Source organism: Salvia splendens, chromosome 19, assembly GCF_004379255.2.
Source record: "Salvia splendens isolate huo1 chromosome 19, SspV2, whole genome shotgun sequence".
NCBI classification, from domain to species: domain Eukaryota; kingdom Viridiplantae; phylum Streptophyta; class Magnoliopsida; order Lamiales; family Lamiaceae; genus Salvia; species Salvia splendens.
Window position 1 is genome coordinate 24,165,928 of NC_056050.1, and position 13,680 is coordinate 24,179,607.

Consider the following 13,680-nt stretch of genomic DNA (forward strand, 5'->3'; position numbering starts at 1 on the left):
TAAAACAAGAATTAAGAAGATTTGAGTGCCAAATGAAACCAGATTACATTACAACACAATCAAAAGAGTGAAATTTAACAAAAAAAAAAAGATTTTTATTTTTGGAAATTACAAAACACGGACACTAGTAGGTGCCGCCGGTCCCAGTCGTATGCTTGTGCCCACCGGGCACATGCTGATCATGGCCGCCCAACACTCCAGTGTGGACACCATGATCAGCCACGGCCGCGTTGTGGCGACGCTCCTCGTGCTTCCGGCGCTCAGCCTCATGGATCTTCGCCTCCTTCTTCTCCGTCGCCATCTCCTTCTGCAACGGATCGTGCGCCGTCATCCTCTCACCCTGTTCCAATCAGTCACCATTATTAACATAAACAACGATCAATTGAATCACAAAAACTGAACCTTTTCTTGGAGTGAGGCCTTGGTTTTCTCCATGCCGGCCTTGGCCGAAGCTGCGATGTCCTTAGCTGTCTGCATTTTCAAGATTATGTAGAATTGGATTGAGATGGTTTGGAATTTGGGGAAGAAGGCGGGAATTTAAACGGTATGAATGACCGCACACGTGTCGGCCGCAGAGTTCTTGGATCGTCGAGCAGTTGCCACGTGTCCAATAGGTGTCAACTGAGACGAATTTTTTTACTTTTATTTATCCAATAAACTATACAAACGGATAGGATAGGTATTGCAAATTTCAAATCTTTAAAAATAGGGTATATAGTTTTGGGGAAAATTCGATTTTAAATTGATGAGTAGGTGATATTTTTTGATGATATTAATTAAGTATTAATGACATAAATTTGTACTAATGTAACAATAATGTAACAACGTGGACGAATAAAAGAAGTTGCTTCGACAACTAAAAACTTTTAAAATAAAATAATTAGTCAAATTGGACAATTTTAAAATTTTTAAACTTTTTAATTTGTTATTTAAATTAAAAAAATGTGAGATATAATAGAATTTTTAATCAAATTTTACAATTGTCATTTTTTTTTTAAAATATGCAGTTTAAAGGGTATTTCCTTCAATTGGGAAATGTACACATTATTTTAGGAAATGGTCTATGTGTAGTAATATTTGGCAAAATCATACCGAAGAGACAAGTATCGAATTCAAATTATTTGGACGAATCAAAATAAACGATTTAATTTGAAATTTCAGTTTCGAGGGTAGGGTTAGAATTAATTGTAGCATGTAGAAAATTGGGATGGAGTGGATGGGCCATTAAATAAGGTTGTTTCTAAACTCGTACTATATCATTATCATATAATAATTGGAGTGGTTTTCTAAGTTAAATAGCAAAAGGAAAGTAGCTTAATTTATTGTACAATTGGTCCCGAGAAATTTATCCAAAATTGAACCAAACAAACTCTTGCCATTATCAGAAAGTTTTGGCTGAAATGTTTTTAGTTTTTAGTGTGATGAAAAGGAATACCCCATTAAAAAAATGAATATATAAAATGTTGTTAGTTTTAATTTAAAAGTACATTTATAGCTTACGGCATCCACAATGGAGGATGTTCCACCGGACGTCGGACCGGTATGACGGACGTCCGCCATTAGGCGAGGAGGGGCGGACACGGACGTCAACTGCGGACACCGTACATCTGTTGCTTTCCGGGACGTCCGTCGTGACATCCGTCATTGCGGTGCCACGACGGACGTCCCGAAGGATGTCCCGATTTTTTATTTTTTTTGTGAATGTCCGCCAGGATGTCATTGGGGATGTCCGCCATTGTGCAGTGGGATGTCCTTATGACGTGGCAGTGCAGTGGGAGGTCCTTATAATGTGACAGGAGGTGTTTTTGGGAAGTATATCGGGATGTTCGCCGGGATATCCACACCACTCTGGATGCTCTTAGTGGTTTGAATCCTCCTGGCGGCTTGGTCTATTTTTTTTATGAAGTTTCATCTCTTTCTTCACTTTGCAATTAGTTAACCGTCATACATATCGATGGTATAAGCAGCCTTAAACATATTACTCCCTCCGTCCCATTTTAGAAGTCTTATTTGAATTCGGCATGAATTTTAATAAATATAGTGGAATATGAGTCACACTTTTATACAGTAGTATTAATTTTATACTCCCTCCGTCCTCCATAATTTGTCACCATTTGACCCGGCACGGGTTTTAAGAAATGTAATACTAGAAAGTGAGTTGAAAAAGTTAGTGGCATGTGGATCCTACTTTTATATATTAGTTTTATAATAAAATGTGAGTGAGAATAAGTTAGTAGAATATGAGGTACACTACCAAAAAATGGTAAAAGTGAATGTGACAAATTTTTAGGGACGGACGAAAATGAAAATAAGTGACAAATTTTCAGGGACGAATGAGGTAATAAAATATGAGTGGAAAAAAGTTAGTGGAATGTAGGCCTATTACTATTTATAAAATATTTCAATCGAGACTTCTAAAGTGAGTCACCCAAAAATAGTAAATTGGGACTAAAGTGGAACAAAGGGAGTATTATATAAGGTATAAACATCTAAATACAATACGAGTTAACATTGTATTAAGGTAGTGTTGATCGCATGATTGTTCATTGTTTCATTACCTATACCAAGAAAACAAATTTCAACTACAATTAATAAATCAGTAAACTATTAATCAATAACGAAAAAAGAAGTAGAATATAAAAAAATGACATGATCGAACCAAACATATCAAGATGTGCATGCATTTCATCAAGAAGGTTGAAGCTGATATAGATGAGTTATTTTTTTGTTAGTATTCTCGACATATAGTGCATCGGAGATCCCACCCCTCAACTGAAGGAGTAGTTCTATGAAAAGAAACAACTTCGGATCAATCACGAATCAATCAATTCCTGATCTAGCTAGAAAAAATAGATTACCTCATTCCATATTAATATACACATAAATGATAAAATAGAATTAATGTAGTGATAAAGTAAGAACAATTCGTTAATTGACCAATTTCTTTTTACTCAATACGAGTTGTCATGGTGAATCATGCAACAATTAGATAATTAAGTTCGTGTTCTGGACTTCCCAATACTCAACTAGGAGCAAACATTAGTTTCTAGTGGAAGGATGAGTTTGAACTTATTTTTGATAGAGTACTTTCCTATTAAAAGCTCATGTTTATATAAATACATATTTATATTAATTGACAAATACAGCTGTGGCTGTGGGTATGGAAATTTAATGGAGGAGGAGAAGTTGTTGAAATAAATAAAATCTACCTCACCCAACTGTCTCTCTCTAACTACTCAATATAATTTCTCACATGTCTACCATTTATCTTTTTAAAGCAATCTCACTCATAAATTTATTGCACTAAATATACCCTTTTTCGTATTCTTTGTTAGTATCATTTATTTAACTTTCGGCCTAACTCAACAAATGTCATTAACTATACGTAAAGAGGATATAATATGCCACTTGAAAATAATATTTATACACTGAATTTGTTCAAATCAGTCTAAGATAATGTATTTTTCTTTGCACCATGTCAATATAATGTCTATTCTATGCTGTCATACACACCTTTACATTGTAAATAGCCATTTCTTTCATTTCAGATATTTTTTCTTTTCAATAATTCTGAAACTATATGCATTTCTTTCTAACCGTTTTATATTCAGTTGCAGATACTACTTTTTGTCCTAGTATAATTGAACTTAAATTTTTTTAAAATGACAGTATATACACAATCAATACAAATATAGCTGAAAATCCTGTGTTATTGCTTCAATATTAATTTCATAACTTTCACTATTGCATTTACAAGTGATCGATCGTTTTTTTGAAAACAATTAGGCCATCCACAACGCTGTTCATATACCGTTCCTTAAACTACTATTTGCGGGCCCCATTGTACTTTTTTACTTCATTCCTTAACTAAGTAACGGAACCTGCAACCCTCTGTTCCTTAATCGTTCCTTAAATTACTATTCATTCAATTTCATTTTTTTTTATTTCCAAATCAATTCAATTAAAAAACACACTTTAATAAAAAACAAACACACTTTATTAAAAAACACACAACATTAAAACAAAGTTACAACTTAAAACAAAGTTACAACTTAAACCCAAAACATTAAAACAAAGGATTTGAGAGGAATAGATGTGTGTTTGTGAGTGAAATGAATATGAAATAGGAGTATTTATAGAGTAAGTAAATTTAAAAAAATAAAAAAAAATACAAAACGGATAAAAAAACGGTCACAATACCGTTGCAATTTTTTTTTATTAAATTCAAATTTAAAAAAAAATGAATTATTGCGTCACCGTGACGAAACCCACTCACGGGGCAGCGAGTGGGCGTCACGCGTGCGCTGAGAGCCAGCCACGTCACCTCGGCGCGTGGCGGAACGTGTCGTGCCGCGTGCCGCGGCAACGACACCCGGTACGGCATAGGCACGGAATGGCGACGACACGGCGGCTGCAACGCGTGCCGCCGCGGAACCGTTCCTCCGGAATGGCATAGGCACCGCAACGGCACAACGTTGCGGGTGCTCTTAAATGTTGAATCTACGAGTGACGAATTCAAGATTTTTGCAACAAATGACTACGTGACTTAAAGCCTTGAAGTCCAACAAGTTGCTGACATGATGTCAGAGGCATCAATTGAAGTATACGATCCTAATAATCTTTTTTTCATCTTTATTCTTTATTCCTATTTTCATGTGGAAGATAAGTTCTTGGACTTCATTAAACACAAAAACTCAATTCATAAAATAAAATTTCATACAACAAGTAAAATGAGTACATCAAAATCAGGCTTTTCAATTAATTGTAAAGATATATAGTTAATTTACTTAAACTCCATAATAAAAACATAATAGAAGACCGTTGTCTTGATAGTAAATATGGCATAGTGAAGCTAATAATATTACATAATTATGGAATAAGTAGATGATTATGTACATGCATACAATAACCAAACCCTAAACCCTAATTAATTGCATATCATTAAACCCTAAGCTGACTTGTTAGTTGAAAGCCTTCAACTCCCACAATAACTCTTCTTACCTGCAATTTCATACTCTTCTCCATTAATATATCCCTCCCATTTCCCCCAACTTCCCTCAACCAGCCATGGATTCCCTCTCCTCCCTCCTCTTCCCGGCCCTCGTAATCCCACTCGTCCTCGTCTTCCTCCTCTCCCGCTCCTCCTCCTCGAAAAAGAAGCTCAACCTCCCACCTGGGCCCCCAGGCTACCCGGTGGTCGGGAACCTCTTCCAAGTCGCCTTCTCCGGGAAGCCCTTCTTCCAGTACATCCGCGACCTGATTCCCGTGTACGGCCGTATCTTCACCCTCAGAATGGGCACTCGCACCATGATCGTCGTCTCCAGCAACGAGCTCGCTTACGAGGCCTTGATCGAGAAGGGGCCGATTTTCGCCACCCGGCCTATGGAGAATCCGACGAGGACGATCTTCAGCTCGAATAAATTCAGCGTTAATGCGGCTTACTACGGTCCAGTGTGGCGGTCGCTTCGCCGGAATATGGTGCAGAACATGCTCTCCAATGCGAGGATTCGCGAGTTTAGGAAAACTAGGGATTTGGCGATGGATAGGCTCGTGGATCGGATCGCGGCGGAGGGAGCCGCCAACGGCGGCGCGGTGTGGGTTCTGAGGAATGCGAGATTTGCTGTGTTTTGTATTTTACTGGATATGTGCTTCGGCGTTGAGATGGATGAGAAAACGATTCAATCAGTCGATGATATGATGAAATCGGTGTTGATCGTTCTCGATCCGAGGATGGATGATTTTCTCCCAGCTTTAAGCCCTTTTTTTTCGAAACAGAGGAAGAAGGTTCAGGAAGTGAGGAAGAGGCAGATCGAAACCCTAGTTCCCCTAATTGAAAAAAGGCGGGAAAAATGGAGCAAATCGGGATCGAATTCCAATTCGTTCGCGTATCTCGACACGCTCTTCGATCTGAAGGTGGAGGGGAGGAAATCGGCGCCGACGAATGAGGAATTGGTGACTCTCTGCTCCGAATTCCTCAACGGCGGCACCGACACCACCGCCACCGCCCTGGAATGGGCGGTGGGGCGGCTGATTGAGAATCCTACGATCCAATCGCGGCTCTACGACGAGATCCGGGCGACGGTGGGGGAGGGGAAGAAGGTGGACGAGAAGGACGTGGAGAGGATGCCGTACCTGAACGCGGTGGTGAAGGAGCTCCTGCGGAAGCATCCGCCGACGTACTTCGCGCTGACGCACGCGGCGACGGAGGCGACGAGGCTTGGGGGGTACGACATACCGACGGAGGCGAGCGTGGAGTTTTTCTCGGCGGGGATCGCGGAGGATCCGGAGGTGTGGGCGGATCCGGAGCGGTTCGACCCGGACCGGTTCTACAGGGGGAAGGAGGAGGCGGATATCACGGGGGTGACGGGGGTGAAGATGATGCCGTTCGGGGTGGGGCGGCGGATCTGCCCAGGGCTGGGGATGGCGACGGTGCACGTGAACCTGATGCTGGCGAGGATGGTGCAGGAGTTCGAGTGGTCGGAGTTTCCCGCCGGAGGGAAGGTGGATTTTACGGAGAAGCTCGAGTTCACGGTGGTGATGAAGAATAGTTTGAGGGCAAGGATTACGCCACGTGGATAGATGTAGTAGGAAGCTCTTTTGATGTTGTTGTATTTCAATTTTCAACCACTTATTTGTACTCATATTACTACTATAAGTCTCTCAATCGACATTGTTTTGCTAAAACATTGAATTATTTTAGATTTTATGTAATAGTTTGAATATTATTTGTATTTGATGTTTTATTAACTTTCTCATGACTCATATTTTCTTTGTCCCATAATAAAAGGCATATTTAGTCTGAGCCAGATTTTAAGAAATATAAAGAATAATGAATTAAAATGTGGGACTCACTTACCATTTTTGGTATAATTGAATGTGACTTTTATTGTGGGACGAACCGAAATAGATAAATGTGACTCTTATTGCGAGATAGAAGGAGTTTGATATTTTGAAAATTTGATTTTATTAATATGACAACATAGACAACCAAATGATATATTTTGATGTTGTTAATGAATATTGACATAAATGTTTATTTATGTGACGACATAGTTGTCTAAGCTCTGTAATTTTAAGCTTAAGAAACTAAAAATGATAGCACAAATTTGATCAATTGTGGCAATTGGAGAATTTTTTTTAAATTCATGATTTGTCATATAAGTTTCTACCAAACTTCTTGATTACATAACAAAAAGTCACTAAGTAACGGAATTTTGAACTTAAAAAATTGAAAAGGTTAAAAAAAAGACATTTAACGCTATTAGCATCCACGACCTCATCTCTATTCCATCTCCAATTCATCTCATCTCTACATTATTCATGGGCCTCACCACTTTTTAGTCCATCTCTTCATTAAGAGATAGCACTTGCAACCCTCCATTTCAAAACCATCTCATCTCTTAACTATTTCGTTTATTCAATTTAAAAAAAAATCCATTCAATTAAAAAATATTATTTAAAATACCCAAAAATTATAAATTAAAATCATAAAATTTAAAAATACATAATTAATGGCTACTTCTCTGAAAAAATGATTTTTTGAAAAATTGATTTTTTTCAGTTCAAACCGATTTTTTAAATTTGAAAAATTTAATTAAGTTTGGTATTATTTTCAAATTTTTGTAATTTAAAAAAATTTAAAAAAACAGTAATAAACGACGTTGGGCGTCACAGCCCAATCCAAGCTCACCGCATGGGGGGCGCTAGCTATCTCTAAAATTTCTTCCACCGGCAAGATACTATGGACCTGGAGGCTTGCAACCCGGTCTCTTAGCCATCTTGAGATGGAGACAACTAAGAGTCGGGTTGTGGATGCTCTTATATCCATTTTAGACCATTTTTTTCAAGGATACTCCGTTAATACTAGTTCATGATCATCTATGAAGTTCACTCTTCTTAAAATAAAGTTAAACAGTAATAAGACAAGGAGGAACTATGCATGACATTGCTTTCCAAATGAAGTGAAAAGAAAGCTCCTCGTACAAGGAAAAAGAAGAGCAGAAATCAACACCATATTTACAGAAAGCCAAGAGTGAAACCAAACCAACACCTGGCTCACTACTGGTTCGGCGGTGGGCTCTCTGGTTTTCCATTCTTTTCATGAACTAAGTCCGTGTTTCTGTGCCCGATGTTGACTGCACCTCCTGCTGATGGCTCCTCGACGTGCTCATTGAATCTTGGCCTATTCCAGTTTGCCATGCAATGGCAATAGTGCGCATTAACTGACTGCATCCGGTGGCTGAACATCGGCTGCATATACCACTTCCTCTCAGGAAGCTCGCGCAGTGAGATCCGACACACAGGACACGTTGATCGCTGCTGCAGCCAGATCCCAATGCACGTTGCGTGGAATAAATGCCTGCACACTGGAAGCACGCACAGTGTGTCTTCCTCGTGGTAGTCGCTCAGGCATACCGTGCATCTCTGGCTGGAATTGGCCAAATGTTAATCAGTTGAGAATTGCAAAAATTACAAGTGAACATAGGGTACATATAAAAGCAAGCTATGATTCGGTTATGCACAGCCCTTGAACCACATTTCTTCGTAGGGACTATGTGGTTCGAGGAAATTATGAATACACTGCACCCGTCTCGATGAAATACTCCAAACAAGGTGATTGACATTTCAACGCACTTCAAATGCGGGGAGGTTTCACTGATAAGGCTCGATAAATGAGAGAGCGGAATTGGGAAGGAACATATTTAAACTAAGTGCATCACTTCATTAGAAGGTTCTCATATAAGGAAGTCTTTATACACATACAAGAATGACTTACACTTAAAAACAATGGCAATCCCACCTAAACTTGCATAATTACACATAAACTTGACTATCTGCTGAACAACAGAGTAATATAGTGATACGACGATTTGCATCCCAACCAAACTCTATCAACAATCGACGGGAAGCATGTTACGGACGTCCTCCGTAACGTGACCGGCTATCTATCTTCTCGGACGGATAGGGTGATCAATCATTCGACAAGCTCGAAGGAAGGCTCACGGATTTGCTGAGTCACAGACGTTCTCCGATCAGCAGCAAATAGGGAACAATAATTATACTAGATACTCAAGACAAGTTTAGGGAATATATTATATTCATTGAATGATTAGAATGATAACAAGCTCTCCTATTTATAATATTAGAATACTACTACTCTAACTTAATGAACAAGAAACAAATATCTAAACAAATATGGGAAAGATATGGTGAATAAGGGAAAACTAAATAATTAGAAGATCCTAAGAGATATGATAGATATGATCGTATCTACTCCCCCACGGTTGAAATCCACCTTGTCCTCAAGGTGGGAACCATAAAGCAACGACGAGAGTTGAAAGCAAACGCTTTGGCGAGGCGTCTCCTCCTGGATCAAACCCATATCGAACAGCTGAACGTCCCCCTTCTTCACCTTTGTCAAAAATCAACAAAGGAGACCCAATGTTGTCGGCAAAATTCCATGCCAAAACGAAAAGCTTGTCCATGCTTCCAAGAATGCCCAAACATGACGTGTCATTGCGCGGAGGGATCAAGCTCGCATCGGTGTCGAGCGATGTTGATCGAGGATTCAGACGTGTAGCATCCATAACATGCAAATCCCCATAGATAAAGGCAATCTCCTTCAAATGTATTGGAAAGGACGGTGCAACTTTATTTCCAACTAATGCACATAGATAAGCACCAACATTTTCACTAAAACAATTCTCAACAACATCGGGAGATGTCATTCGAGCAGCGTCGAGAGATGCGACGACCTTCTTCACTTCCTCAATGGAATCAACCTCCTCGTCGCCATCTAACAATGTTTCTTCCTCTCCACTGATATAGGGGCTGCACGGCGGAGAGATCATAGCTGGTGGAGGCAGTTCATCTAACAATCCGCCTTCCCCTCCGCTGTCATCGTCGGGGCTGCAAGACGGAACTGTTGGGGGCAGATTCGAAGATGGGACAGCAGCTACAGCGGGCAGTGACGCTGCTGCACGGCAGTGGCTTGTCATGCTCAAGCAAGATGACGAGCGTTGTGGTGGTGGTGGCGGGACAACAATGACAGTTAGTTGTGAGTTGCTAGATGGGTCGTGGTGGACATCAGCGTCCTCACCATATCCAACAGAGTCACAATCATAATCAGGGTAATATATAGATGCGATCTCTTCATAATCCAGGTTACCCATCGACACCCCAGCGCCCGGCGGGTCCCAACAGGATGGTTGGCGAGAAGGCTCGTTCTGCAGCTGCAGAAATTGACGAAGCGGGAACCCCCTGTACGTTGGTGGCGGTCCATAGTCGAAGGGATGATAGTGCTCGGGCAGTTGATAACGAGTTTGGTGGAGGTGGTACGGGCGGCGTCTATCCGGCTGATATGGAGGCGACGGTGTGTACCTGTCCGACTGGTGGTGTTGTGGCCGCCGGTACGTAGGCTGGGTGTAACGCCGATGCCGCTTGTCCCAATCAGCGCGTCGTTCCAAGTTTGCGACCCGGCGATCCATCTTATCGAAGCGCGCGTTCAATTGCTCAAACCCTAGCGTGATCGGGTCCGTCGATTGAGGCCTACCTCCAATCTCGCCGATATTCCGCTGACGCGTCGGCCCCAATTGCAGTGTTTCAGTCACTGGCACTTCGGACTCCATTAGATTTCGTTTTCACAGATAATGATGAGTTTCGGGATGAAAGAATATGGAGTATTAGGTGTGGCCGTGGTGGTGGAGCTGCGGCTGATTGTTTTTCTTTCTTTCTTTTTTTTCTTTTTTTTTTTCGACGGGGGCTGAGAAATAATTTGGGGGATACGGATGAAGACGGAGGATGAGCTCTCAATGAAAGCACCAGTTGTTACGGACGTCCTCCGTAACGTGACCGGCTATCTATCTTCTCGGACGGATAGGGTGATCAATCCTTCGACAAGCTCGAAGGAAGGCTCACGGATTTGCTGAGTCACAGACGTTCTCCGATCAGCAGCAAATAGGGAACAATAATTATACTAGATACTCAAGACAAGTTTAGGGAATATATTATATTCATTGAATGATTAGAATGATAACAAGCTCTCCTATTTATAATACTAGAATACTACTACTCTAACTTAATGAACAAGAAACAAATATCTAAACAAATATGGGAAAGATATGGTGAATAAGGGAAAACTAAATAATTAGAAGATCCTAAGAGATATGATAGATATGATCTTATCAAAGCATCACCGGAACATAATAAGTAATCAAGGATTTGAGCAGAGTCACACAATGTAATCGTGAAGAGTTCAAGTGCATTAAATCACGTTTAGGGAAAGCTATAAGCTACTCACTTGATGAGAATCATTGAAGCAGAAAAATGAGGAGAATAGGAGAGAGACTACAAGAATTTAAGACTTTTCTAATGATGCATTATGCCCGCTCGTACAAACTATCAACTTACCAATCATTTTCTATCGAGGACAAGCGTAACTCTCTATACTTCATCATAGGAAAGTTGGCCAGCACTAGAGGCTCGAGACCATGAAAACCCCCCTCCAACTGTTAAACAACGGAGCAGAATTAAACTCCCTATAAATAAAACGACTAAGAAGAGAACGAAATACAACGATAACAACTTTCTCATTCCCAAACGCAAATTCATCAAAAAAACATCATTTTGCTTAGCATAGACAGCATTGTTGTATCTGTATATAAAGAAAAGGCATTCCCTCATACATTATCAAACTTCATAAACTACTTGTGCAGAAGCATAGATCAACACAACTCAAATCCAACCACTCATCAATCGTTTTAAGGTGCTTAGAACAGCATAAAATTTCTCCCGAACACCTCCAACGCGTCTAATTCAAATTGCAAAAGATGTAAACTAACTAATTATACACAACTAAATTCAAGATTTCACACAATATGGTAACATGATATCTACAACAAAGTGCAGCAAAGTAGCTAAAGAGGAATGCTTACATTGCTAAGATCGGATCCATTCGCCCGGGCAAGAGACCTCCGCGATGCACTCAATTGTATCCTAGCACAAATCAGCCTCGAGCACACAAACACTATAAACATAATACTCAATCCAAATCCAATAACAGTCGTCACCAAATTACACCTGGAGTCATCATTTTTACCCTTTTTTGATACTGTTTGCTGCCTGCCTACAACACCCAAAAAAGAAAAAAAGGAACACCAAGTTTTCAAATTTCACCTCTCTCTACTTTTTCTTCTAATTATTCGAGTGCCCCACAGCTCCAAATACAAGAAAATTTCAAATCTTGCACTATTCATAACTGCTAAAACGAAAACCCCTCCAACAATTACAAACCTATGAATCAAGAAAACACAAAAGCTAGAAAAGATTGCATCTTGGAACAACTACTGCCTACCTACTCCAAATCTCCCAAAATAAAAATTCAATCTTTATCAGAGGAAATCGGGTTTATAGGGTACTTTACGTTTAAAATAACGTAAATGTACCCATTTTGTTATCTCTTCTACATATGGGAAAAACGCCACCCACATTGGCGTTTTTTATTAGTGAAGACGCCACCCGCATTGGCGTTTTACCATTTTGAACCGTATGTCATCGTATTTTATGGAAATACAGGTAAGTTAAAAAACGCCGATATGATTGGCGTGTTACAATAAAAAAACGCCGACGGGGTTGGCGTATTTAGTAAATAAGAAACGCCGAAGGGAACATCGTGTTTATATAAAAACGCCATCACGGATGGCGTTTTTCACAGATAAGCTGACATGCAAGGGAGAGAAAGTCATGGCTGTTTGATTTTCGTAGATTGTGCCGTAAAGGCTGTTTACACTACGTATGGAAAGTGGGAGGTTTTAGCAGCCAAATCTCAAATCAAAATTTGTCACATCGCTCACATTTAATGAATGTCATCATTTGATTTGATTGTAATCCCAACATTTATCTTTCTGAATTTTTATATTGTTCTCTCCATCATGTTGGTTGATCCATCCCACTAAATCGATGACATCCTTACGCAAATTGTGTATGATTAATACGTTACGGACAATTTTATATATAATCGGTTAAGATCAAAATAGTAATTTTATGTCAACATTTATAATTTACAATAATCTTTGTATCCTATGTGAATATATAGTCACATTAATTTATTCCCTATTAAGAGTTTTATTTCTTAGTGATACAAATTTTAAGAAATATTAAAAATAAAAAAAAAAGTTAGTGGAATATATGTCCCAATTTTAAATGAAATATGACTGGAATAACTTAGTGGAATGTGTGACTCTATTATCATTGATTGTAAAAATGAATTAAAACTCCTGTTCATGAATGAACTAAAATGGAAAATCAAGACTCCTACTCCTATGCGTGAACGCATAGAGTATATAGTTCTCCCTCCGTCCCAACTTTGTTGGGAAGTCCCAAAAAGAAATACGACTCAACTTTGTTTGAGTTTATTGACGGAACGATTACATGTAGAAAAAACAAAGATAGTAGTTGACTCGATGTATTACATGACGTTGTTGAAGTAGGTAAACGTTTTGTCTAGTATATTTCGTTTGTCACATTATACATAACTTCTCCCAAATACGTAATTATGGTACAAATGAAAAAATATGTCAAAATTATTACTCCCTCCGTCCCGTGCTACTCGCACGTTTGCTTTTCGGCACGGAGATTAAGGAATGAGTGTATAGCAAAGTCAACAATTGCGGCTGTAGGTGA

General features: G+C 39.6%; 3 protein-coding genes across 3 annotated transcripts; 1 reads left to right on the top strand and 2 right to left on the bottom strand.

The window, feature by feature from the left end:
• Positions 1-26: 26 nt before the first annotated feature.
• On the bottom strand, positions 27-500 carry LOC121778679 (11 kDa late embryogenesis abundant protein-like). Its single transcript, XM_042176070.1, has 2 exons — positions 403-500; positions 27-340 (listed from the first exon to the last, which is right to left on the bottom strand). Exons 1-2 carry the CDS (start codon positions 475-477, stop codon positions 125-127), a joined length of 291 nt encoding a protein of 96 aa, XP_042032004.1. The 5' UTR covers positions 478-500; the 3' UTR covers positions 27-124.
• Positions 501-4,964: 4,464 nt separating this feature from the next.
• On the top strand, positions 4,965-6,684 carry LOC121778677 (cytochrome P450 77A1-like). Its single transcript, XM_042176068.1, has one exon. The coding sequence runs from the start codon at positions 5,068-5,070 to the stop codon at positions 6,577-6,579; it is 1,512 nt and encodes a 503-aa protein (XP_042032002.1). The 5' UTR covers positions 4,965-5,067; the 3' UTR covers positions 6,580-6,684.
• Positions 6,685-8,028: 1,344 nt separating this feature from the next.
• On the bottom strand, positions 8,029-12,134 carry LOC121778678 (RING-H2 finger protein ATL38-like). The gene is made up of 3 exons (XM_042176069.1): positions 11,934-12,134; positions 11,410-11,507; positions 8,029-8,428 (listed from the first exon to the last, which is right to left on the bottom strand). Exons 1-3 carry the CDS (start codon positions 12,033-12,035, stop codon positions 8,059-8,061), a joined length of 570 nt encoding a protein of 189 aa, XP_042032003.1. The 5' UTR covers positions 12,036-12,134; the 3' UTR covers positions 8,029-8,058.
• Between the last annotated feature and the right edge of the window lie 1,546 nt (positions 12,135-13,680).

Coding starts and splice junctions, on each gene's coding strand:
- LOC121778678 (XM_042176069.1), bottom strand. CDS start 12,035: ATGTTTATAGTGTTTGTGTGCTCGAGGCTGATTTGTGCTAGGATACAA. Junction 11,508..11,933: donor ATGGATCCGATCTTAGCAAT/GTAAGCATTCCT, acceptor GTTGTTTAACAG/TTGGAGGGGGGTTTTCATGG. Junction 8,429..11,409: donor TCCTCGATAGAAAATGATTG/GTAAGTTGATAG, acceptor GGCCAATTCCAG/CCAGAGATGCACGGTATGCC.
- LOC121778677 (XM_042176068.1), top strand. CDS start 5,068: ATGGATTCCCTCTCCTCCCTCCTCTTCCCGGCCCTCGTAATCCCACTC.
- LOC121778679 (XM_042176070.1), bottom strand. CDS start 477: ATGCAGACAGCTAAGGACATCGCAGCTTCGGCCAAGGCCGGCATGGAG. Junction 341..402: donor AGGCCTCACTCCAAGAAAAG/GTTCAGTTTTTG, acceptor TGATTGGAACAG/GGTGAGAGGATGACGGCGCA.